The following is a 26,648-nucleotide window of genomic DNA, read 5'->3' as shown; positions in this document are numbered from 1 at the left end:
ACAATGATATGAGACATATAAAGGAGACTGGAAAAAATGAATACTTCCGGCTTAGATTTTGAAGACATTAAAATACTGCCTTGAAAGAAAATACAGTACAGTTGATCCTTGAAGAACACAGGGGCATCAACTCCTGCACAGTAGAAAATCCCAGTATAACTTTGACTCCCCCAAAACTGTACTACCTTTGGTACCCGTGGGGATTTGGTTCCAGGACTCCCAGGGATAACCAAATCCTCTGATGCTCAAGTCCCTTGTATAAAATGGTGTAAATCAATGCATACAGTTGGCTCTGCATCCTTGGGCTCCCAAATGTGGATCAAAAATAGTACAGATATTTATTGAGAAAAATCCTAGTACATGTGGACCTGTACAGTTCAAACTGATATTGTTTGAGGGTCTACTATAGATACCTGTTTCAGGGGAAAAAAAGATTAAAACGGAACGCCCTATATTGTTATGGGGGAAAGAAAGTAAACTTTCATAGAGGTAATTTAGATAAATCTTCCCCAAAACTTAGAAATTCAAAAAGTGTGTGTCAGTTCCTGTTACAGTTGCTGAAGTATATGTCATAATAGGTTGCCAAGGAAATTGTCATACACATGGAGTGAAGTACTTCCCACTAATCTTTCTCCCTTGGAGCATGTTTTATTTCTGACGCAAGAAGCCATCATGGGAGATCTTTTTTCCTTATTTTGGGAGGTGGATCCTCCTCCCATACCTTTAAGTTTTACCATTCCAAATCAAGATTATCAGTGCCGGAAGGATGACTCGTGTGGGGCAATAGGGAGCTTCCTGCTTTGGTATTTTGTCATTATATTGGTCTTGATGTTCTTCTCTCGGGCTTCTATCTGGGTAGGATATCCTTTTTCATTTAAAGTAATGTGTTTACTGTATACTAGGGGTTTTCCATAAAATAAATTCACTTCACTGTGATGAAACTAGTTTTTAAAGTTTGTTTTCTAGTTTTAAAAATATGTAATCTCATTCTAGAGAATCCAAGAATGTAGAAAAAGATGGAGAAGAAAACTTAAACTACTATAATCCTATTTTTTGAAATAACCACTGTTAACATTTTGGAGTATGTTCTTTTTCTTTTTTTTTTGCTTTTTCTCTATCCCAATATATCTCTCTATCTTTGATCTTACATGGTAGGCAATATATTGTATATATTTCATATTCTGCTTTTTAAAACAATATTATAGTGTAACACTTCTCCAAATTACATTCATGCAGCAGCACTCTTAATGACTGCATGATTTTTTTCTTGTGGTTGCACTATAACAAATCCGTAATTCTGAGATATTTAGGTTGTTTGCAGTTTGTCCATAGGCTGTGTAATGCTGGGATAAACTTCCCTACTGGTTAATGACCTCCAAATTCCTTTTGTAGCCATGTAATTTTAATCACAGACAAAAAAAAATGTTGTATTTATAGGATACACGTTGTAGCCTTTTGGGGATTTTAGAAGGGGGCAATATACTCTCCGCATAGAATAAGCTGTAGAACTAAACTAAACAGAACTGAAGTCACCACTCTAGATCACCTGGTAGCAGAAGAAAATGCCATTCTCTTAGGAATGAGACAGCCTGCTTTTTCAGGACTATGATGCGCCAACATGTTATGAGTAACTAAGCTCTTGTAAATCGCTGACGCGGAATCCTTGCTGGCCATTAATACCTGGCGGATGATTAATCTAACCACCACCGTTTAGCATTATAGCCAGAGCGCTGAGCTTGCAATGGTCAGCTAGACTTAGTGCTATCTCAGCTGTAGATGGAAAGGAGGAGGTATATTATGTCTATGCCACCTGGATTCCGTTATAATACTCGAAGACTCTTCCCTCACCATCTCCTCCCCCTAAGAAGTTTCATCTTAAGTCTAAATGCTTCCTAAGGTAGATACTCTGCCAATAGGAGATTTAGAATAGTGATAGCTTATACATATCTTAGACTCCCTAGCTAAGTATATTGAATTTGTCTGGTCTGGCAAGAAAAGCTACTTTAGAAAATTAACAAAAAATTGAAATTGATTCCTGGCGATTTCATCATGAAGACTACTTACGAGGTCTAAGCTATTCTTTTGCTCCCTTGCTTGCATCAGCTCTATGGAATCATAGAGCCCTGAGCTTCAAGGACCCCAAGAGAGCATATGGTTCAGTCTCCTGTTTGTAGGCAAGTAAGATAGCAATATCTCTCCTGTTTTTAATTGATAAGGCCCAAATAAATTAAGTGACTTGTCCAATCTCACACAAGTGGTTAGTGACAGAGGGGGCAAGAGACCCAAGTTTCCTGCCATATCATTTGTTTGCTTCAAAGCATAGTTGAAATGTTGAATTAAATCTATTCAGTGCTGATTAAAACCTTAATTATGTTAGAGGTTTCGTCTTTCACTTTGTTCCCTTATGGCAGCTAAAATCGGCTGAACTGCTTCTTCTGAAGGGTCCCAGATTTGAAATCTGAGAACCATATGAGAACTAGTCAAGGAGGATGGAATTTTCCCTTCACTTTGAACTTCATTTTCTCTGCTAAACTCTGAGCCTTTATTTACAACCCTTGAAGTAATGGTAAAAGCGTGATGGAAATGTGGTGGTAATTATCCTTAAACACGAAGCACATTGATTGCCTCTGGATTTGCCACTTTTAAAGATGTATTTACCCTTTTGCCTTCAGAGACTATGTATACTATGTTTAGTTTATATATTTCTTTGGTGTTCATTCGGACTGGTAGTGCTGGAATTTTCCCAAACAATACCCAGTTCAAGCTCCTCATTCTGCATATATGGAAATTGAGCTGTTAAGTGGAGGAAATAGGAGGTAAGCGGCTTGGTAAAATCACACAGTTGGAGCAGCCGGGTGGCTCAGTTTGTTAGAGTGCGAGCTGTCAACAACAGAGGGTTGCTGGTTCAATTCCCGCATGGGATGGTGGGTTGCACCCCATGCAACTAAAGATTGAAAATGGTGACTGGACTTTGAGCTGAGCTGCGCCCTCCACAACTAGATTGAAGGACAATGACTTGGAGCTGATGGACCTTGGAGAAACGCAGTCTCCCAATATTCCCCAATAAAAATTAAAAAAAAAAATCACACAGTTGGTTAGTGGCACAAAGGCGTAGCCAAAGCCCAGATTTCTCCTTTGTTCTAACCTACCCCTTAGGTCAGGCATTGCTGCTCTTTTCACTCACTGAATCATGAAAGACAGTTAGTAAAATACTTTTGGTGACCACAGTTCATATGATTCCCCTTAGCTTGATGCAAAATCTTTCTTTTGATTTTGTGATTATATTTTGATTTGACATCAAATCAAATATGGAAGGTTTCCTTGAAAATGATATAAACCTAATAAGTGTTTTTAAACACTTTCCCCCTCCATTACAAAGCTACGCATTATAGAAAATGTGGAAATTATAAGAAAGTAGAAAAAAATGAATAAAAAGCACTCCAGATTACATAGACATAACCAACTACTATTAACTTTGAGGTTTACAAATGTCTGATTTTTTAATAATGATCTTTATATATATGAAATTGAAAATAAGTCCCCCCAAAAAACATTTTTTAAAGAGAGGTACCTTCAAAGAGGATTCCACTCTTAAGGTTTTCAGGGAATGATTGCAGTAACCCAAAAAGCAAAGAGGTACCTCGTTCAAGATACTTGCCTACCATTGTAGAGATCATATATTAAGAAAGGAATGGGTGAAGGATCTTCAGAAGTAGGGCACTTTTTAATCCAGAGGAAGTTTGACTTTCTATATAAATTCATTTTTTTCCTCATTGTAGGAATATTAGAAGGAAAAAAAATCATTTAAAGCCTATGCAACTTTACTAACAATTGTCACCCCAATAAACTTTAATTAAAAGAAAAGAAAAGAAAAAAATCACTTTCACCACTCAAAGCAAGCCATTGCTAGTACTTGTGTATATCCCTTAAAGTCTTCTTTTCCCCATATTTTTAGCTAACTTGTGATCCTACTGCCTATATGAATTTGCACCTCGTTTTTTAACTTATTTATTTCCTCATGTTATGACATACTTTTGTTATAATAATTTTTACAAATATATATTATGTGATTGTATAATTGTACCATAATTTATTAACCTACTGCCTACTTTTGAATTTTGTATTTTATATTATCCTAATTACACTGTGATGAGTATTTCTGTACACAAAACTTTCTCTCTTTTGGTTGGGAATTATTTCCTGATAGATTCGCAGAGGGATTATTATATGTCAAAAATGTTATGAGTTTTTTCTATTCAAAAGTGTTTTTGTTTTGTTTTTTGTTTTGTTTTGTTTTTTAATTGGGGAGTATTGGGGAACAATGTGTTTTTCCAGGACCCATCAGCTCCATGTCAAGTCATTGTTTTCAATCTAGTTGTGGAGGGTGCAGCTCACTGGCCCATGTGGGAATTGAACTGGTGACCTTGGTGTTATGAGTACTGCGCTCTAATGACTGAGCCAACCTGTTGCCCTCTAAAGTTTTTGATACATTCTGAAAGAGGTGCTTTACGTTTATATCATTTGGCAAAACCATTTTCAGCATCAGAAAGTGGTACACTGACACCAAAAATGGGACAAATATATTTATGGAGTATTGGGGCAGAATATTTGAAATTGGAACTATTCAGAGAAATCATTTATTCTGGTTGCCATATTCACAGATAATATATTATGGTTGCATTTTGGAGGAAAGTTTCTGGAGGATTTAGGAGATAGTAAGCATACGAATTCAGGTAAAGTTCTGAAAGAATTATCGATACTATGACCTGATAAAATGTCCTTAGAAAGTAATTTAAAACTAATCCTACTACATCAAATCTGTTTTTAAAATGATATTTAAACAATGTTTTTCTATAATGTGAGTACAGGAAAACTCTATAACCTATATCTCCTTATCAGTATTATTTTCTCTCAAGCCTTTTTCCATTTTGCTTGGTTCAAAACATTTTGGTAGGTTCTGCTACCAAAATTGGTCTTCCTAATGCAGCAGAAGCGGGATCACCATAGTAGGAATTCAGTAAGTATCTACTGAACGGCACCGAATGATTAAAATTAGACATTGTCAAAGGGCCTGAGGCAATAGTATTTTTTAACAAGTATACATGGGAGTGAAAAACCACCAACTGAAATAACTATCGTGTGTGTTACATGCCATTGTGTGGGCTCCAACTCCTTGAATGAGTGACGTCCACCATGACCCATCCGCACAGCCCTGCTCATAGACTCTCCCCTATGGCTTCTTTTCTGGAGTCAGTCCGTCTCATACTTGGTCTTCCTCTTTTCCTGCTGCCTTCTGGTTTTCTCAGCAGTGGTGTCTTTTCCAAAAAACCTTGCCTTCTTGTGATGTGCCGGAAGAAGGACAGTTTCAGTTTTGCATTTTTGTCTCCAGCAATGCTTCAGGCTTAATTTGCTCTAGGACCCACTCGTTCATCTTTCTGGTGCTTCTGAGTATCCGTAGAACTCTCCTCCCACACCATGTTTTAAACGAATCCATTTTTTTCCTATCAGGCTTCTCCATGTGCAACTTTTGTATCCGTACGTACTAACTGGGGCTAGGAGGGTGTGTATGATCTGAGGGTGTGGATGATGTAAGCTCACTCTCACTAATCTATATTTCTGAAATAGATGTCTGAGAAGAAAAAGGACGAAGACACTGGGCCAAGCACTTCCGTAAGTAAAGGTGAGAGCAAGAGCATATTTAGTATTGGACTATGATGAGAGAAATATGTGCTGAGTCTGGAAAGTGTTGTAGGCCTCCCCATCCTGTGGTGGCCATTGGATGAGCTCCTTGCTGCAGTGCAGGATAACTTAGTTCCTTTAGCAGAGGCTATAAATTACTGGCAGGTAAAGCTCAAGTTCTCTGTTCATGCCTCAGCATTCTCTCTTCACACAGCTTCCCTTTTACATACCTTTACAGTTAAAGTTTCTACAGTATTACTAGCTGTAAATGACATCTTTTCCAATAACCTACATAAGCAGCGGTGTGCTGGAAAATGGTTAACAACTGGCTGTCCAAAAATGTGTGTATATATTTTCGTAAAAAAAATTGCTGATATGAAGGATGTATAGCGTACAATTTACAAATAATAAAGCATATAATACTCTTTATGGTAAATTCCATATAGACTACTGATTTTCACAAAATATTTTCCTTGATTTTTGCCAGACCCTTCATCCTGAGCCAACCTATGGCTGCAATTGATGAACAAGTGTAGTTCCAATATGAATGCTACTTTCCCTTAAGTTAAAGAGTAAGATAAAAGAAATAAGATGTATGTTGGAACTTAACTTAGTTGTCAGTGATGTGAGTGACTTCTTTGCTGAATTGGACAACAGTTTTAGAATGCTCTGGAATAATGTGTTTTTTTTTTTCATTTTTGGGTGCTATTTACAATGTAGTGTCTATAAACATGACATTTTAAAAGGTCACCTATGTTAGTAACATGTGCGTCATCACTTTAAGACTAGACAGTCAACCAAACCAGAAATCGAGCACTGATTTTCAGGGCTTGTTGATTTTTATCCCATACAAACTGATTTCAAGTTACCAAAATGATGTTATTGAACATGGAGTTGGGAAGAGATGCACAGTAGCACATCATTACACGGTATTTCCAACATCCAGATACCAGCAGACAAATACCTTCAAGAGCGTATGTCATAATAAAATAATTAGGAAGTGATGTTTTGAGCATTATGTTTATTTGTAATAAATTGACTTAGTGGTAAATTTGGATAATTTAATTTTTACTAATGGCTGTGTTTAACAACTCTCAAAATTCCTGGAAGCTTAACAATCAAGCTCTTGCGAGCTGGCCGCTGCAAACCAACTCCAGGACACCACTGTATAAAGAAAAGATTCTTTTTCGTTTCCTGCTACCCAAATCACATTCATATACATACTTGAATCTTTAAAACTTCAAGGCAAAGGAAAAAAGTGTCCTTCTCTGGAAAAGTTTGGAGACTTTTCCCTTGATCTTATATCAGGGTCCATGAAACTTCAAAAGTAATACGTCAAGCATCTATATTTGACCTTTCTGGTCTTTGGCAGATTTGGTATTGTACTGGAAAATGCAGTCAGCTGCCAACACTTGCAAATGAGTGGAGAAAAGCAGTGGCTTGGCATAGGGCAACTAAGAGTGAGCCCACACATGTCATAGGCTAATAGGTAATCTGAAGGTATAGTAACCAACAATGTGCCTAACTTGTTGATTTGTTTCATTGGTTGTTAGCAAGCAAAGATACTTCCTATAAGTGGCCAAACAAACATGGTACCTGGGACACTTTACAAATGATGAAAAAACCAAAGCAGAACCAATTGACCCCTGTAACTGACTCTGAAGTGGCTTTGGTCAATGCCTATCTTGAACGCAGACGAGCCAAGCAACATTCTCAATTCAGCCAGGTGAATCAGACCCAACCTGACAGTGATACCACGGAATACTGCAGTGAAGAATCTAACTCGGGAACCTCCTCATGGAAGGAAAGTGAAAGTGAAACCCCATCCCCCACCAGTGTTAAGAAAAAAAATAAAGCTCAGAGGCAAAAGAATGTGGGAAGTTATCAAGTCAGGGAAAGGCCCTGCCTCCACTGCAAAGCCTTGAGCACCAATGAATGGTTGACACGCCATTTCCTTCAAAACACTTCAGTAACAGCCCTAATGAAGACAGATATTCAAGAGGAAACTTCTGTACCTGATATTAAAACAAAATACGGTAAATTTTGAATTTCCTCAAGTCCTTACCTTACTTGAAGACAAATGTAAGAGATAAATAAAACATGAAAAATCACCAGATCTGTAGGTCAGGAGGCTTTTATAATAAAGTCTCTCAACTAACAACAAAAAATACTTGGAACCCATGAGGTAAAATTGAAGATAATTCTTTGTCCAAAAACAGGCCAATGAATTTGTTTATGGCACCACTGGAGCATCAGAGAGCTGCATCCACTGTGATTTTTTTTTTTTGTTCAATAGAGCACAGGACAGATATTTTATTCCTTGAGTGTATGTATTTCATTTATGTCTGTAATACTGATAAGAAAGCTCTTTGAAAATATATTTATGTTCAGAAACCATTTACATTTATTCCTATGTTTCAATTACCTGATAAAGTTAGTTAGAATTGGTCCATATTCTCCAGGTTCATATTACCAGGTGACTGACTCTACCTGAGCTGTATTACTGCACAGGTGTCAGCTAGAGGCTGGTGAGGAGGAGAGGAGCTCAAGAGCCTGGAGTAAGATCTTTTATTCCTAGAGTAGACCACGGAAGGAAAGCAGACCCAGAGGGGCAGCTGGACTGTGGGCTGTCTATGGTTATTGTGCAAAGTGCATGGCAAATGTTAAAGAAAAAATTATTCTGACATTTGTTAAAAGGGTAAAAATTATTCTGACATTTGTTAAAAACTTTTTTCAAGACTATTATAATAAGGGTCAAATCTGTTGCACTGGAGGAGAGACTTCCAATACAGCAAGGACAAGCAGTGATTTATAGCCAAAGAGTAAGGTAAGGGGGTCAGTGGATAGGAAATTACTAAGAGAAAACATCAAGGCTGGGGGGATTCCTGCTAAACTGATTTAATAGGATTCTTGCTAAAGGCCGGCCAAGGACTTATACATTCAAGGTGGAAGATGAAGAACTTGATCAGATATCAAGGGTGAGGGACTCTCACGAAACTTACTTAGCAGTATTCTTGCGAACACTGGGCTGGGTAAGCCAAAGACAGGATGGGCACTAAAGTTGAGATCTGGTCCAGAAGAGGGCTCAGAGGAGCCTAACTACAGTTTGGTCAAAGAGAGAGTCTTTGTTGCAAGTTAGCTACAACCCAGACATAGCTGGCGCTGTGTTAAATGGGGGCCCCAGCAATGGGGTATTCAGTAGGCCTAGGTAGGTGGGTGGCCATTCTGGAGTTCATTCTCTAGATGGATGGCAGAACCCCAGCTGGGGTATAAAGCAAAACCCAGATCCCAGAGAAGAGGGCCGGTCAGGACAAGATAAGCAGCAGAGACTCTGGTCACTGGGCTAGAGTTCAAAGAAGGGCTTTAAGTCTTAGGGGAGGACTTAAGTACTACATACAATAAAGATTGCAACATAATACTAAAGACTGAGCCTTTTAGGGCGGAGAGATCACAGAGCTCTGACTTGGGCTCAGGAGTCACTTTGATAATAGTAGCTTCTTTAACTGATTACAACAAAGAGACGAGGGGGGCAATGTGGGAGCCCCAGCCATTGGAACTAGACCATTAGAATCCAGAACGGGGTGTCATTTCTAAGCTTATGGAGGTTCTCTTATTCAGATTGCCTCAGAATTGAAATAGGTCTGAGGCTGTGGGTGAAAGACAGGATAACTTCAAGATTTAGCTCAAGCAGCAACCTTTTCCTGGAGACTTCCTTTGCTTCTCAATACCCTCCTGCATGTGTTCCTTCAGGAAAACTCACTAAGCCCTGCCTTATGTGCCAGGGAACCTTGAAAAGTCCCCCATCTCGGAATCCTTAACATTTTAACGAATATATTTGTTTGTAACTCTTTCTGTCCCCTATATATATCTATCTACCCTTAAAGGTAGAGACTATGATTTGTCACCTCTGTGTCTCTGTGACCCATCATAGTGCCAGACAACATGACATAAATAATTCAGTTGAATCGCTATACAAAGAGATTCATGAAGGGAGGAGCTGGGCAGGGGGCAGAGAAGCAGGACAGGGGTCAGTATCTAAAACTTAGTGAATAACTCTGATATTTCTAACTTGATATGATCAAGATGCTTGTCTTGTTTATCTAAATAGCACCAAGACAAAGAAAGCCCCCAAAACAAAAACATAGCAAATAACTAAGCTCACAATATAGAATAGTTGCCGAGGTAGGATTTAGACCCAAGTCTTCGGGCTTCAGCATTTGGGCTCTTAATTACTATGATTTTACCCATTATTCTCTGAAGACGGAAGCTCCTCACTTTAAGGTAAGTTCACCACCATCTCCTCCATAGCTGTAAGTGATGTCCCAGCAGATATACTCTCACCAGGAAAGGATGACTTTTCTAGATAACAGAGCAATGGCACATTCCCCAAATGTTTTGCTTGTGGATTTGGAACATAAACAAATGACAGTACTATCTGAAGAGGCATTTATATCAGAGACTGCTACTTTTCATGGTCTTATCCATGGGGCTAGAACAGATCAGTGTTAGGGGGTGAGAGACAGCCCCCTGAGGAAGAAGGAACCAGGGCCTGTAAATACGAGGGGATTAACAAGGGTAATCTGTGAGTACATTAAACCCCAAACAGAGGCCACACATAGCTGGAAGGACATCCAAAGCCAGAGGAAGAAATGTACTGGATCAAAGGAATAAGGCAAGGACATGGGATAAGGAGCAAAAGCATGGCCAGGCATGTTGGAACTGGATTAATGGGCGAGGTCCAGGGCCAGAGAGGTGGGAGACAATTCTTGGAACCAGGGCTGCAGACATTCCTCCTGGCTGGATGTTGTTTGTACGCAGAGCCTGGTGTGAGCTGTCAGGGTGGGGTCCCCAAACTGCATACCAAGTGTCCTTTTCAGTCCCTCCTTGCTGAATGGGGTAAACTAGGCTGCCTCGGTTCTTATGGCAGAAGGTGACGACCTGTTTCGGTGGCTTGCTTGAGAGGAGGCATAAAATTCTTAGGCTTGCCTCTTACCGGTCTGTGGCCTTTCCATGCAGCTAACGAATCAGAACTGACGTCTGTAGCAATGTCCACCTATATCAGGAATGAAATTTCTCGTCAGGACCTACCATGCAGGGAACTACAGGATGCAGGGGAAAGCCCAACTGAGATGGATGTGGCGAAGAACGAGGGAAGGCATTGGTTCGGGTTGGGGCATGGGGGAGCTGGGGACTATAGCTACAGCATAGACGGTCTCAAACTCTGAACCAGTGTCTACCCTTGAGGACTGGGGGGTGTGGTTTTGGTGGGAGGAGAGATGAGCCAGTAGGTCAAATCTAAATAATAAAAACAGCAACAATAATAATACCGATAATAGTAACATTTAGAGAGTGCTTGCCATATGTCACACATAAGGTAGGCATAAGGATTATTTACCCTTCACAAGCCTGCAGATTAGATATTTTCCCCCACTTTATGGATTATGAAACTGAGGCTTAAGGAAATGAAATGATACTCGTATATCTAAGATCCTACAGCTGTGAGTGTGGGGGAGCTGGGTCTTGTCTGACCACAAAAGTTTTGTTTTGACCGTGATGATAATACGTTATCCATGTTTTCAGTGGAGAGCGATTAGATAAGCACTTGGGAGAACAATGCCAAATATCAACCCCAGTCCAAGGAGAACTGAGGTCTGATAATGGAAAATGGAGCCAAGAGTCAGAACCTGAGCAAAGATGGGGACAGTTCCCTAAAGCTGGACAGGGCTCACACTGCTGGTGGAGAGGCTACACAGCATCAGCTTGCATCCTCTGCAGTGGGTCAGTCTGGCCGGCTTCTCCGTCAGGAGTTCAGACTGGTCTTTTGACAAAAGAGGGGGAATGGAAAATGAGCTGGAAGGGTTGGTGAGGGTGGGAATGAGCTTTGCACTAAGTGGCAAGAAACAAGAGGCAGGAGTGACTAGAGAAGTGAGGCTGATGACCAAGTATTTGGAGAAGGCGCATGGGGAGAGGACACTGACACTGGAGAGCAACCGAGTCCCGGGGCTCATGCTGCCTGCACCGCTCAGCCAACAGACCGACACAGGAGTTGGGCTGTAGGACATGCCTTTATTGTCGGAGCACCGGTGATCTGACCTTCAAACACTGCCTTAGCATTCTCAGACCGGCTTAGGGTATTTAGGGGAAAATCTGGATGGTCCTCCGGAGACTAAGCGAGGGTTCCAGGGGTCTCCAAGGAACCTTCCTCCTGGCAACGTAGAGTGGTGTCAGCAACCCAGGAACAATGATGGGAGTAGCATGGAAAGAATGCTAGAGTGTAGAGATTGTGATCAATAAGCCTAAGGGTATTAATCATAAGTTGCAGGGTAATTTTCCTAAACAGGGAACTGGGACAGGGGACATTCGGAGCTCAAGCCACAGGGAAGGATCTATTGTTAAGCTATAGGTAGGTCAAGGAAAGGTGAGGCTGGGGACATGGAGAGGTCTCTACTACGGGGATCCCAACCGGGCGCTGTTTCTACACCATCAAGAAAACCAGATGGCAACCACAGTTCTTCCCCACTGCCAACCCTTTCTGTCGTGAAGGAATACTCTCTGAACAGATTCTAGAGTAGTGTTTTCAAAACAGCGACCCGTTAATAGATTGTGAAATCAATTTAGTGGGTGTGACTAGCATTTATCAAAAAATAAGTAGAAAATAACAGAGTACTGCACATAATGAGGGTAAGTATTGTTTTTGTTTCTGTGTGTGTGTGTGTGTGTGCGCGCGCACGCGTGCTCAGTTGCAATGAGAAATGTGTGTCTTACTACGGTAAGGTAAAAAATAAAAGCCACTGTTTTGGAGTAGTGTTCTCCGTCGGGTTTTCTGTATCAGCCAGCTATTCCACTAAGTTAGTGAAGGCAGTTTGTCACTCCACACATTCCTGCTTGTTATATGCTAGTAATTAGTAAAATCTTCATCCACATTAGAAGATAGACCAATGTCTAGATCAGCAAAAAACTTGAATTAAATGATACTACTTTAAAAGAACTTTAGGTTTATTATTTCCACGTAGAGTAAGTGGAAGCAAGCTAACCAACTGTTGCCTGGTACACAGGGGTGGGTTTAGCCTTGGTGAATAGACAAGAATAATTTGTAATTGACATTTCAAAGAAGCCTTAGAAACAGGCCAGCCTTTGTTTAAATCATAATTACCCTGTTTGTATGTAAAAGGATACTTCTAAAGCTTTTCAAAACAACTGGTTCTTTTAAGTAGATAATTGTTCCCCTTCCAATCTTGTTTACACTATTCGGAACTTCAGTGAACTCTCTCCTTCTCTCTCTCTTTTTTTTTTCCATAGATAGGACAAAGGTTAACTTCAGCCAGCCCTTCCTCAAATTATCACAAATTCCCAATTAGTGAATTCTAAACAGGGTTTCCCTGTAACAATATACCAAAGACTTGTATGATGTGTTCTTTATTGCTTCGAATAACATCTGACAAGTTTCCAAGTACCAGGCCACCTGGATATTCTCTACCTGTCAGGAACATGTGGTCACAGAGGTACACGGGAGGGTAAGGGGAAATACAAATCAGGCACAGACATGCAGGGGTGCAGAAGGAGACAAAGAGAGAAAATGCCTTTTTTTTTTTGTATCTATTATATGTCAACTGAATATCAGATTAGAGGCACTTTTTGGTGTAAAAAAGTTGCACTTTAGATCTAAATTTAACAAAGGTACAAATGGAAATAGAAACCTGAAGTTTCTTGGATGGAGAATGTAAGTTATTAGAGAGACCTAGAGAAGTTGGCTGGGAAAAGATGTATCATGAAAACATGTATACTTCTCTTTGTTTTAATAACTTATTTCTCATTTCAGATTTCCACTCAATGCACAAAAGGTAAAGCATGATATACTGGGGAAAAAAACACACAACAAAAATGTTATAATCCTGGGTAATACTGTTTTCTAGTCATTTTGAGCTTGGCTTCTTTCACAGGCTGTTCTTCAAGCTGCCTTATTACAGGGGTCTGTTGTCTATAATTGTCTTTGTTTATTAAGGCCTTCTCTCACCATGAAGTTTCATGTGTTCAAAATCTTGATTTAGCAGCGAGAACATCAGGCAGGGAGCCAACTCTGCTACTAATTAGTATAAATCAAAAGGGGGAAGCGGGGAGATAAAAACCAGATCCTACTGGAAGGGTCTGCAGCCAGGGTTAGTAAGACTGACTGGCAGGTCAGAGTTGAGTCAGAGACAAAAGGGCTTGGAGAAATGCCACTTAGGGCCAGAGTCTTTTTGTCTCTTTTCTCTGATTATAGCCCTTCAGATGCAGAAAGGGTCTGTGGCAGCCGCCTTTGATTGTTTTCCTTCCATTCTAGCAGATCCTCATTTTGTTCCATTGTTCCGCCTTCCCTTAAAGACTTAGAGTTAGGTCCCAATTGGTCTAAACCAGCCATGGTGGTGCCGTTCCCCTTGTCAATGAGTGGTTCATGCATGCGTTCATGATCTAATTCTAGTTTGTTGGTGAGGACATTCTGAGAAAAGTTTCTTCAGTCTTAAAAAAAGACCCAGGGAAGAATTGTTCCTTTTTTGTTTGGTGAATGATGTCAAGTCTGCACATGATGACTGCAAGTGTGACAGCTACCCATGTCCATAAAGGCATTACTCTAAACATGTCAGAGTGACAATACGGAAAAGAGTAGGTCCTGAGCTGCTGAATTAACAAAGTCTGGAAACATCCTACTATTTGACTTCTTATTAGGCAAGAATAGTGCCCTTATCGTTTAAGTATTTTTTTAAAAAGATTTTTATTAAAAATATAGCTAACATACAATATTATATTAGTTTCAGGGGTAAACAATAATTATTCAACAGTGATAGACCTAAAGAAGTGATCACCATGATAAGTCCAGCAACCATCTAACTCCATACCACGCTATTACAATATTATTGACTATATTCCCCATGCTGTACATTATATCCCCATGACTTATTTGTTTTATACCTGGAAATTTGGACCTCTTATTTCCCTTTACCTTCCCCCCTTTTAAAATTTTTCAATTACTGTTGACATTCAATATTATTTTGTGTTAATTTCAGGTGTACAGCATGGTGGTTAGACATTTATATAATTTAAGAAGTAATCCCCCTGACTAGTCTATTACCTATCTGACACCATACATAGTTATTACAATATTATTGACTATATTTCTTATGCTCTACTGTTCATCCCCAAAACTACTTTGTAACAACCAATTTGTTCTTCTTAATCCTTGCCCCTTTTTTTACCCACACACCCAACCCCCTCCCATCTGGCAATCATCAATATGTTCTCTGTATGTATGAGTTGGTTTCTGTTTTTTTGTTGTTATTTATTTTGTTCTCTAGATTCCACATATAAGTGAAATCACATTGCATCTGTCTTTCTCTGTCTGACACTCCACTCAGCACAGTACCCTCCAGGTCCAACCATGTTCCGCAAATGGCAAGAACCCATTCCCTTTCATGGCCAAGCAATATTCCATTGTATATATGTACCGCCTCCTCTTTATCCATTCTTCCATAGACGCCAGGCTGCCTCCACATCTGGGCCATTGTAAATAATGTTGCAATGAACGTATGGATGCACAGGTCCCCTCAAAGTAGCATTTTGAGTTTCCTTGGATAAATACCTAGAGGTAGGATGACTGGGTCCTTCTTCATCTCTTGTTATAACCTTTGTTTTAAAGTCTGTTTTGGCTACTGTAAGTATTGCTATCCAGCTTTTTAAAAAATTATTTCCATTTTCATGTAATAACTAACTGCCTTTTACTTTCTATCTGTGTGTGTCTTTCAGTCTAATGTGAGTCTCTTGTAGGCAGCATACATGAGGGATTTGTTTTCTTATCCATTCAGCCCTCCTATGTCTTTTGATTGGAGCATTTAATCCATTTACTTTGAAAGTAATTGTTGATAGATATGAGCTATTGCTATTTTACTGGCTCCCTAAGGTTCAGCCATTGATAAAGCCTCATGGGGTAGGTGGTCTCAGGGAGTTACTAGATTAAGAAGAGTCGTGGTCATGAGGTTGATATAGACTCTGGTTTGGTGCCATTGCTGAGTCTGGAGCTACTAAGCAAAGGCCGCAGAGTGCACTGAGCCCAGTTGCCACCTGCCTGGGGCCTGCAGACTGATAGTTTTCCAAGAAAGAGTGCAATGTGGGCAGGGCTGGCTGCTAGAGAGAAAGTGCTGAGTTGGGTGGGGCAGGGTCCCAGCTGAGTCAGCAGGGTGGAGCAGCAGAGCTCACCAGACCAATCAGATTCAGATTTGGCCATAAGTATCAGGGGCAGGCTCAACACAAGAAAGATGACGCCTGCCTGCCAGCTGCACGGAAGGAGGATTCCACACAGGGAAAATGCCAACTGTCTTCCAGCCCTCTCACCTCGAAGCCACACACCTCACTCCACTCCTTACATGCCTCCAATGCCCCACGAGTCACTGTCCCTCTGCCAGAGCCCAAGGTGTGCGCAAGTGAGTGAGTCTGTGCACGGGCCCTTTAAGAGAATGTCTATGTTTCCCACAGTTTTCTGTCCCACCCGTATAGTCAGCATCCCCTCTGGTTTTCACAGCCAGATGTTGTGGGGGCTCCTCTATTGGCACCAGTTCGGGGCTGAGGAGGCTGGTGTGGGGCTCAGGTCCCTCACTCCTTGGGGGGAAACCTCCAGGGTTGCGATATCCTTTCTGATTCTCTACCACCACACGGAGGTTTGGGGCCAGCTCGTTTTGCGTCTCTGCCCTGCTACCAGTCTCAGTGTGGCTTCTTCTTTATATCCTTAGTTATAAAACTTCTGTGCAGGCCGACTTCAGATGGCTCTCCAGGTTGAATTGTTCTATAATTTAGTTGTAATTTTAATGTGTTCACGGAAGGAAGCAGGCACAGTGTTTATCTACTCTGTCCTCTCGGATCTGTTCTGTTTAAGCATTTTAAGTTGGCTTTTCTATTACTTGCAGCCAATACAGGGTCTTAGTCATTTTCTTATCTTCTATAATTTTTAATGCAGCTTCCTTTGCCTAGAAGGTGCTCTGTAAATACTGAATAAAAGGCGTGTAGTCTTTTGATGGGGCCTGTGGTTTTGCCTGTGGTGATGATGACGGGAGCTATTAACAGCTGAGAAAAAGTCTTTATAAATGTGTGTGGGCCTTTTTGAGTTGACTGCCTCATTCCTCTTCTTTCCAGGAGGCTCTTATTCCCCGAGTCTCAAGAATGTTGGTAAACGTGTGATCCTGCCTCTTCCTACCCCACTTTCACCCCATCCAGACATTGATTTCAGTAGAACTTCCTTCTCATCAGAATCCCTTCTTGAGAATTTGGAATTGGAACCAGGAAAGAGATCAGCATCTTTAGGTGACTGGATTTAGAGCAGGTTTTCATGTTCACAGTTTCCTCCATGTAGACTGGCAACCAGAGAAAACAGGGTGCAACTTAAAGAAAAGAACAAAACAAACAGAAGGGCAGAGAGATGCGGTGGAAAGTTCTGATGGTTTTCAAGTCTCTAGCTCCAGTTGCTTCTCTTTTTTTTTTTTTTTTTAACTTTTATTTATTTTAAGTGTGTTTTTCTAGGACCCACCAGCTCCAAGACAAGTAGTTGTTTTAATCTAGTTGTGGAGGGCTCAGCCTACAGTGGCCCATGTGGGGATCGAACTGGCAACCTTATTGTTAAAAGCACCGTGCTCTAACCAACTAAGCTAACCAGCTGCCCCCTCCAGTTACTTCTTAAGGCCCATCTGTTTACCCACTCATAGGCATCATGACACTTGGCTAGCAAATTCTTATAATAAAGTCCCCTTTATGCTTATGCTAGCTCAAGTGGGTGTCTATTACTGGAAACCCCCAAAATTTCTTAAAATAGCGGTGTGTTGGTAAATGTTTAACAATCGGTTCTGATTGTTAACAGCTCTGATTTTGTTGCCCTTGCTGATTTCCGTGATATAATTACTCTCACTCTTGCTTATTTCAAGCTATCAAAGTGACATCACTGATTGTGGAGTTGAGAAGAGATGAACAGATTGGCTCTGGTGAGCTGGTCTGAGATGGCTTTAGCACACCACTGCCTAAAGAGTACAACACAGCACGCTTTTCAGAAAATTCATAAATTATATGGGAGATTCAGGAATATATATATATATATATATATATATATATATATATATATATATACTTATGTCTGCTAAGTTGGGAGTTCTGGTATTAAAATCTTTTAATTAATTTCAAATGTGCAGAGTCTTGGGGCTCAGGGAGTAGAGGAAGTAGGATTAAGTTTTTAAATAATATTGAAAACAGTACTTTTTTCAGTCTAATAATGATTCGAGTGTATTGGGACTAGGTGGGAAGTAGGGGGCTGGATTGAGGAAGGGAGTGCAACTGGAAGGTGTGGAAGAAGGTGACTTGTAGGAGGGCAGCGTCCAGGCCTTAATAAAAAGGAGACTGCCACCTTCTCCAGCTGAGGAGATGCATTCTGCAGGTGAGAAGCCAAGGCTACCTGGTACCCCAGGTTACCACAAAGGACAAAATCAGGTCATTCAGCTATCTCCTGTAAAATCTCCTGAACTGCTCTGCTCTTGTCTGACGTTCCTTTAAAGAGGGCAAAGCCTTTTATTACACAATTAAAGATAAGATAAGAAGGCATAAAATGCATATGCAGGGTTGGAGTAATGGTTTTATTGTGAATGAGGTCAAATCATCCATCAGTAAGTATAAGTCTGGCATCAGACCCTTCCCTCTTTTGATGAGGGGAAGTTGGGAGGGGTAGAGAAAGATGGTATTAGGACTTTAAGAAACCCCTTCCAGCCTAGCCATCTTCCTACATGTGATTCCTCGTCTGAAAAGCCAGTCACCGAACCTTTAAATGTTGGGACTCTTCAAATGTTGAACCTTTCCTCTATTTTAAGACCAGTCTCAAAGATCACCCCTCTGTAACATTTTCTGTGGCTCTCCCAAAAAGCTGGGTTCCCACAGCTGAGGCCCCTGCTGTAGCCCTGATCATATCTTACTGTAATGAGCCCCAATCCTTCCTCTAATATGTTTGATGTTCAAGTAGCTGGAAGTTTTGGGCACTGTGCATTGACTTAACTCCCAGAACTTGAATTTTTATATTTGAGCTCATGAATGAACTTTTCAAACAACTGCCTTGTTTACTTTAATGGCATCAATATCTTTGTGCATCAGTGTTTGTACAACTATTTGAATATGAAGTCCTTGATATTTATACATGGAAAAATAAATGTGTTGATGTTAGTGATAAGAAAAGTAGATTTGAATACGTTTAGTTTGGTTGATAGGAAGCTGGAAATCATTAGACATGCATTTTAGCATCAATCACATATTTGGACTTAAGCCTCTTGACTGTTCATTTATGGGGAAAAAAAGGATCAAAATTTAAAAAAACACAGGTAAATTGCTGAAAAATATGTTCCTGAAGAATATATCTGAAAGGTGATGTGAACTAATTCTTTATATAAATATTAATTCCAGATGGAACAAGATTGAAAGATAAAACAAGGAAACAATAAAAGTACTAGAAAAAAAGCACTAGTAAAAAGTTTCCTAATCTCAAAGTAGGGAAGACTTTTCCAAGCATAATATAAATAAAATCTAGAAGCTTTAAAAGAAAAGACTGATACCTGGACTGCACAAAAATAGAGAGAGAGGGAAGGAGGGAGGGAGGGAGGGAAAGAGGAAGGAAGGGAAAGAGAGAGAGAGAAAGAGAGAGAGAGAGAGAGAGAGAGAGAGAGAGAGAGAGAGGGAGAGAGAGGAACTCAGTTAATAAAGTGAAAAAACAAACTGAGAAAAACTTAGGAACACAACATTAGGGCAAGCCCTAATATCCCTAATACATAAAGAGTTTTAAAATAAGAGAAAGCCAAACAACTTAGAAGAAAAAGGGTCAGAACGTATAAATAGAAAGTTCACAGAAGAGGAATTCCAAATGACAATAAATACATAAAAAGATGCTCAACCTCACAAATAATAAAGAAATACAAAATAAAAGAGTGAAATAGTCTTTTTATTTTGGATTGGCATAGGTCCAATGGTTGATGATATCAGTTGTGGGAAACTGGAAATGAGGCCCTTTCAAAGCAATGTTGGTGAGAAAGAAAATTGGTATAATTTCTTTGGAGGATAACCTGAGAATATAAAAAGTGCTCACACTTTGTAACATAGTAATTCCATTATTAAGAATTGGTCCAACAAAAATATTCTTTCAGATACACAAAAAATATATATAGATACATACTTAAGGATATTCACTGAAGTATTTATTATATCTGCATTAGGTGGCCGCATTCCCAGAGTCTGCTTTTCTAAAAATGACGTTTTTATTGTGTTGTTTTCTGATTAGAATACCCATGTGCATTGTAAGAAATTCAAATCACACATTTATGTTAAAAAAGAAAATTCCATCCCAAAGATGTTGACTGCTAACAGTTCAATGTGTATTCTTTCCAGACCATTTTTTTTGTGTGCATAAACACATGTAATAAGCTGAACTCTTGCTTTCCAAACCTAGGAACTGAATAGATTCAGATAAATATTTTGAGATATATTTCTCCCTATCCCAAGCCTTGCTATTCGCTATCTGAAACTTCAGAGCTGAATATATTCGGAAAACTTAATATCCTTCACAACCTGAATTCATTACCCAAACTTTAACTCTTGCTGTCTGAATCTAGAAATTAATAGATTTGGATAGCCAGGGATAATTATGCAAATATTATTTTTCTTACAAAGGTTGAATTGTAACACACACCATTCAACCACTTGTCTTTTTTCCTTATAAATGTATTTTTGATATCATTCCATGTTTGTTCATAAAGATCTATCTCATTTCCCTTTTTTTTTTGAGTTGACATTTTTTCACACTTTACTTATTTTGACATTCAATATTATTTTACATTAATTTCAGGTGTACAGCATAGTGGTTAGACATTTATATAATTTACAAAGTGATCCCTCTGACTAGTGTAATGTCACATAGCACTATGCACAGTTATTACCATATCGTTCACTATATTCCCTATGTTTTACTTTACATCCCCATGACTGTTTTGCAACTACCAATTTGTACTTCTTAATCCCTTCACCTTTTTCACTCTACCCCTCAACTTCCCTCCCATCTATCATCCGGATAAATCTAGTACCCATCTGACACCATACATAGTTATTACAATATTATTGACTACATTCCAACAACCATTTTGTACTTCCTAATCTCTTCCCCTTTTACACTCAATCTCAACCCTGCCTGCCCAAAATGGCAATCATCAAAATGTTCTCTGTATCTATGAGTTTGTTTCTCTTTTGTTTGTTTTGTTCTTTAGATTCCACATATAAGTGAAATCACACTGCATCTGTCTTTCTCTGTCTGATGTTCCACTCAGCACAGTACCCTCCAGGTTTATCCATGCCACCGCAGATGGCAAGAAACCATTCCCTTCCATGGCCAAGCAATATTCCATTGTATATATGTACCTCTTTATCAATTCTTCCATCGACAGACACCCAGGCTGCCTCCACATCTTGGCCATTGTAAATAATGCTGCAATGAACATATGGATGCACACGTCACCTCAAAGTAGCATTTTGGGTTCTTTGGATAAATACCCAGAAGATTACTGGGTCCATCTTTATCTCTTGTTATAGCCTTTTTAAAAAGTCTGTTTTGTCTGCTATAAGTATTGCTATCCCAGCTTCTTTTGATTGTTTCCATTTTCATGAAACATCTTTTTCCATATCTTTACTTTCAATCTGTGTGTATTTCTGAATCTGAAGTGAGTCTCTTATAGGCAGCATATGTAAGGGTCTTGTTTTCTTATCCATTCAGCCCTCCTATGTCTCTTGATTGGAGCATTTAATCTATTTACATTGAAAGTAATTGTTGATAGATATGTAGCTGTTGCTATTTTACTATTCATTTTTATTAGTCATAATTTTTTTCTTTTTGTCTTCAAGAAGTCTCTCTGAGATTCCTTGTAATACTGGGTTGGTGGTGATGAACTCCTTTCACTTTTTCTTATCTGGGAAGCTCTTTATCTGTCTTCCTTCGATTCTAAATGGTAGCTTTGCTGGGTAAAGTAATCTTGGTTGTAGTTCCTTTCTTTTCATCACTGAATATTTCCTGCTACTCCTTCTGGCCTACAAAGTTTCTTGGCCATGTATGCTCCCCTGGAGGAGTGAGATATCCCTCCCAATTTTTTTATTTATTTATTGGGGAAGGGGAACAGGCCTTTATTGGGAAACAGTGTGTACTTCCAGGACTTTTTCAAGTCAAGTTGTTGTTCTTTCAATCTTAGTTGTGGAGGGCACAGCTCAGCTCCAGGTCCAGTTGCCATTGTTAGTTGCAGGGGGTGCAGCCCAGTATCCCTTGTGGGAATTGAATTGGCAACCTTGTGGTTGAGAGGACAGGCTCCAACCAACTGAGCCATCTGGGAGCTCAGCAGCAGCACATCTCAAGGTGCTGTGTTCAATCTTAGTTGTAGGGGGCGCAGCCCACCATCCCTTGCGGGAGTCGAGGAGTCAAACTGGCAACCTTGTGGTTGAGAGCCCATGTTCCAACCAAGTGAACCATCTGGCCACTCGGGAGCTGAGAGGCAGCTCATTGACTTCATTCTAGTTGTGGAGGGTGCAGCTTGCTGGCCCATGTGGGAATCGAACCGGCAGCCCCATTGGCCAGAGCTCGAGTTCTAAGCAACTGAGCCACCAGTCCGTCCCTCCCTCCCAATTTTTAATGGTCACATGCTTGTGAGGGACCAGACAGTTCCACGTCTCTGCCCCTCCTACCAGTTTCAAAATGGCTTCTTCTGTATGTCCTTAGTTGTAGAGCTATGGTTCAGCTAGACTTCAGGTGATTCTCAATGATAGTTGTTCCGTAATTTGTTGTAATTTTGATATGGTCATGAAAGGAGGAAAGCACAGCATTTACCTGCTCCTCCATCTTGACTGGAAATCTCCCTCAAATTTCCTTTTAATGGATGCATTCTATTCCATTGTGTATGTGTGTGTGTGTGTGTGTGTGTGTGTGTGTGTGTGTGTGTAATAATTTAGTGAACTAGTTTCTTTTTGATGAGCATTTATGGTAGTCTAAGTATATGCGCTGACATGGAATGGTGTCTAAATGATATTTTTAAGTTAGAAAGTAATTTGTATTGGTGTATAGTCTATCTAAAATTCTGTAAAACAAACAAACAAACAAAAGATAAGCTAGCAAATAGACACAGAAAAAAAATCTGATGGAATATACACCCAACAGGTAATAATCATCAGACGTACAAAAGGGAAAGCAGGAAAAATAAATATAAAATGTATACAAAGGTAGTAAGGAATGTTCTTTGTAATATACTTTGAAGAGTAAAAATTGGAGGCTATAAATAATAGATTGGTTAAATTATAGCATGTCCACATAGTGGAATACAATTCAGCTCTCCCCAAATGCAGTGTCATCTCACACTTACAAAAATAGCCAATAGTAACAATGTGTTTTTATATAGCTCAAACTGTCAATTATCTCTAGGGATACCTTAACTTTCTGAGTTATTGCTGTAATGTTTCAATTGTTTTTTTTTTTTAATTTATTTTTAATTTATTGGGGTGACAATTGTTAGTAAAATTACATAGATTTCAGGTGTGCAATTCTGTATCACATCATCCATAAATCACATTGTGTGTTCACCACCCAGAGTCAGCTCCCCTTCTAATGTTTCAATTCTTAATAAGCAGCATGACTTAATTTTGCAATGGGGATAAGGGGCTGTTATTTAATGCAGGTTGAAATTAGGGATTTTGTGACTTTTTTTCAGCCCTGGAGAATTAACTACCCCAGGTAAGTGTATTGTTTAACTTTTATACATTAGACTTTTGTATATGTTTCCAGGAATGTATAGTGTATGTTAGTAGGAGTCTGTTTGGACATCACTTTTTTTTCCCTCTAGACCATTTCTACCGAGTAGAAATTTAATGCAAGCCACGTATGGAATTTTAATTTTTCTAGTAACTACATTTAAAAAAGTAAAACGAAACAAGGGCAATTACTATTATTATTTTTAAAGATTTTATTGGGGAAGGGGAACAGGACTTTATTGGGGAACAGTGTGCACTTCCAGGCCTTTTTTCCAAGTCAAGTTGTTGTCCTTGCAGTCTTAGTTGTGGAGGGCGCAGCTCAGCTCCAGGTCCAGTTGCCATTGCTAGTTGCAGGGGGCACAGCCCACCATCCCTTGCGGGAGTTGAACCAGCAACTTTGTGGTTGAGAGGACGCGCTCCAACCAACTGAGCCATCCAGGAGCTCAGCGGCAGCTCAGCTCAAGGTGCCGTGTTCAATCTTAGTTGCAGGGGGCGGAGCCCACCATCCCTTGCGGGGCTCGAGGAGTTGAACCGGCAACCTTGTGGTTGAGAGCCCACTGGCGCATGTGGGAATTGAACCGGCAGCTTTCGGAGTTAGGAGCACTGAGCTCCAACCGCCTGAGCCACCGGGCCGGCCCCAGCAATTAATTTTAATAATCTGTTTTATTAACCCAATATATCCAAAATACTATCATTTTGACATGTAATGAATGTAAAAAATTATTAATGAGATAGTTTGCATTCTAATTTTCATGCTAAGTTTGAAATCTGGTGTGTGTTTCACATTTATAGCATATCTCAATTTCGATGCTACATTTTCAAAAGTGTATTTAAAGGAAAAATATTTTACACTGCTGCAGTTTTTAAATTTAAGTTAAAATTAATTACCAAAATTAAAAAGTCAGTTTCTTAGTCATATCAGTCACATTTCAGGTGGTCAACAGCCATGTGTGTCTGGTGGCTATATTATTGGACAGAGTAGATATAGAACATTTCCATCATCACAGTAAGTTCTATTTGATATTGCTGGTCTAGACATTTAGCTCTTGGCTGATAAAATCTTATTCATTTTTGGAGCCCTATAACTTAACAGTACCTGTCACACAGTAGGTATTCCAGAAATGAGCAATCCATTCATGGATCCTGAACTGGGGTCATCATAAATGAGAATGTAATGCAGAAGGAGGAGGATGAGAAGACAGATCTTTACACCAAGACGTTGGGTGGCTCTGTTTGCTTTCAGCTGAGGAAGGACAAATAGTTATTATACTGGACATCTTCCAAGCTTGGTGTTGCAAACAGCAATGATCTGTGGAGCATATTTGTTCTTCCCAACTGACTTCATATAAAAAAGAATTTGTTTAATGGATTTTAGACCCAAGTAAGTACAAAAGCTGTCTTTGGAAGAAGGCCAGGGCCCAGTGTAAACTGGGTCCCACAGATGACCGCAGTGGTTGACTGCTGGTGGCAGGAGGGGACAACAGAGAGCAGGCAGGGTGATGAGTTCTGGGGAGTCCTAAAGGATGGGTAAGTGGGAAAATGGATTATTAGGGTGAATCCAAATGAGGAACTCACAGACTGAAGGAAAAGCCAGGCTAGAAGCAAGGTATCAAGAGGAACCCCACCAGGTTGGGACCAAGATGTAAGGAAAGATGCTGACATCTGTGGTTGCTCACCTCAGAGGGAGTTTTGGTCTTTCGTTTCTTTTCATTTAAATTATAAGCAAAATAAAGAAAATTAAAGTTACTGTTAACTACACAGAAAATTTGGCAATTGGTGTAGTCAAATCACTGGGTTAAACTTTTGGTGTATTTCTTTCCTACATAATCATTTTGAATGCATGTTTTGTTTTGTAAGCTGCCTTTAAAAAAAAAAAAACCATATAATTTTATTAACCAATGTCACCCCAATAAACTTAATACAAAATTAATATTCCATAAACATCTTCCCATATCTTTACATATTCATAGTTTCTTATACAACATAATTTTTAATGGTCACCTCATCTTTGGTTGGTGTGGATTTGCTCTGCTTGATTTAACCAATTGCCAATTAGAAAACACCAGGATTTTTCTAATATTTCACCATTTTAAACAATATAAATTCTAGGTAAATCTTTGTGTGTATCCATGATGATCTCCTTAGAATAAATTTCTTTCCTAAAAGAAAGTAGAATGGTAGGTATAGAGGTCCATACCTGTAATTTTTTGGATCTGAATTGCCAAATCCCTCTCTTGGAAAGCTGTAAGAATGTACACCCTTCTACTAGTGTCCATTTTCCCAAACCCTCATCAATTCTGAGTATTATTAAAAATAAGCATTGAGTGTGTAGATTGCTTTGAGTAATATGGACATTTTAATGATGTTAATTCTTCCTATCCATGAACACATTAATATCCTTCCATTTATTTGTATCTTTTACCATTTCTTTCTTCAATGTCTTATAGTTTTCTGGGTACAGGTATTTTACCTCCTTGGTTAAATTTATTCCTCAGTATGGGTCAAAAAGATGAAAGGGATTAAGAAGTACAAGTGCTAGTTATAAAAATAGTCATAGGGATGAAAAGTACAGCATAGGGAATATAGTCAATAAATTTGTAACAGCTACGTGTGTTTTCAGATGGGTATTAGATTTATCAGAGTGATCACTTTATAAGGTATATAAATATCTAATCACTATGTTGTACACCTGAAACTAACATTGTATATGAACTGTAATTGAAAAATAAATTTAAAAGCAACAAAAAAAACCAAGCAAACAAATATCTACTACAACTAAAAAACCCCAACAACTTTGCTAACCTGATTGGGGAGAAAAAATGGCATCTCATTTTTTTAAAACAGCATTTCTTTGCTTACTGCAGATATTGAACATTTTTTAATATTTGGCAATATATTTGTGTGTATGTGTGTGTGTTGTTTGTTTGATCTGCCTTTTTTGTTATTGTCCATTTTCTACAAGATAGATATTGTTCATTTTCTTTTAGAGTTTTGTAAGTGCTATCTATATAGTAAAAATATTAACCCTTTAAAATATATGCTGCAAATATTTCCCATTGTATATTGTTTGCATTTTCATTGTTTTTGCATGTGGCTTCCGAGAAGGTTTTAATTTTTTAATATACTTTTTATTTTGGAGTAATTTTTGGGGTAAC

General features: G+C 39.2%; 1 protein-coding gene across 1 annotated transcript; it reads left to right on the top strand.

The window, feature by feature from the left end:
* Positions 1–672: 672 nt before the first annotated feature.
* SSMEM1 (serine rich single-pass membrane protein 1) lies at positions 673–7,726 on the top strand. The gene is made up of 3 exons (XM_033098685.1): positions 673–855; positions 5,626–5,680; positions 7,233–7,726. Exons 1-3 carry the CDS (start codon positions 673–675, stop codon positions 7,724–7,726), a joined length of 732 nt encoding a protein of 243 aa, XP_032954576.1.
* Positions 7,727–26,648: the final 18,922 nt, after the last annotated feature.

This window comes from Rhinolophus ferrumequinum, chromosome 26, assembly GCF_004115265.2.
Source record: "Rhinolophus ferrumequinum isolate MPI-CBG mRhiFer1 chromosome 26, mRhiFer1_v1.p, whole genome shotgun sequence".
NCBI classification, from domain to species: domain Eukaryota; kingdom Metazoa; phylum Chordata; class Mammalia; order Chiroptera; family Rhinolophidae; genus Rhinolophus; species Rhinolophus ferrumequinum.
This window is presented reverse-complemented; position numbering and strand designations above follow the sequence as displayed.

Bases quoted from the DNA above. Each gene is read 5' to 3' on its own strand.
- SSMEM1 (XM_033098685.1), top strand. From the start codon at position 673: ATGGGAGATCTTTTTTCCTTATTTTGGGAGGTGGATCCTCCTCCCATA. The intron at 856-5,625 runs GTAGGATATCCT...TTTCTGAAATAG, and splicing joins TCTCTCGGGCTTCTATCTGG to ATGTCTGAGAAGAAAAAGGA. The intron at 5,681-7,232 runs GTGAGAGCAAGA...ATTGGTTGTTAG, and splicing joins AAGCACTTCCGTAAGTAAAG to CAAGCAAAGATACTTCCTAT.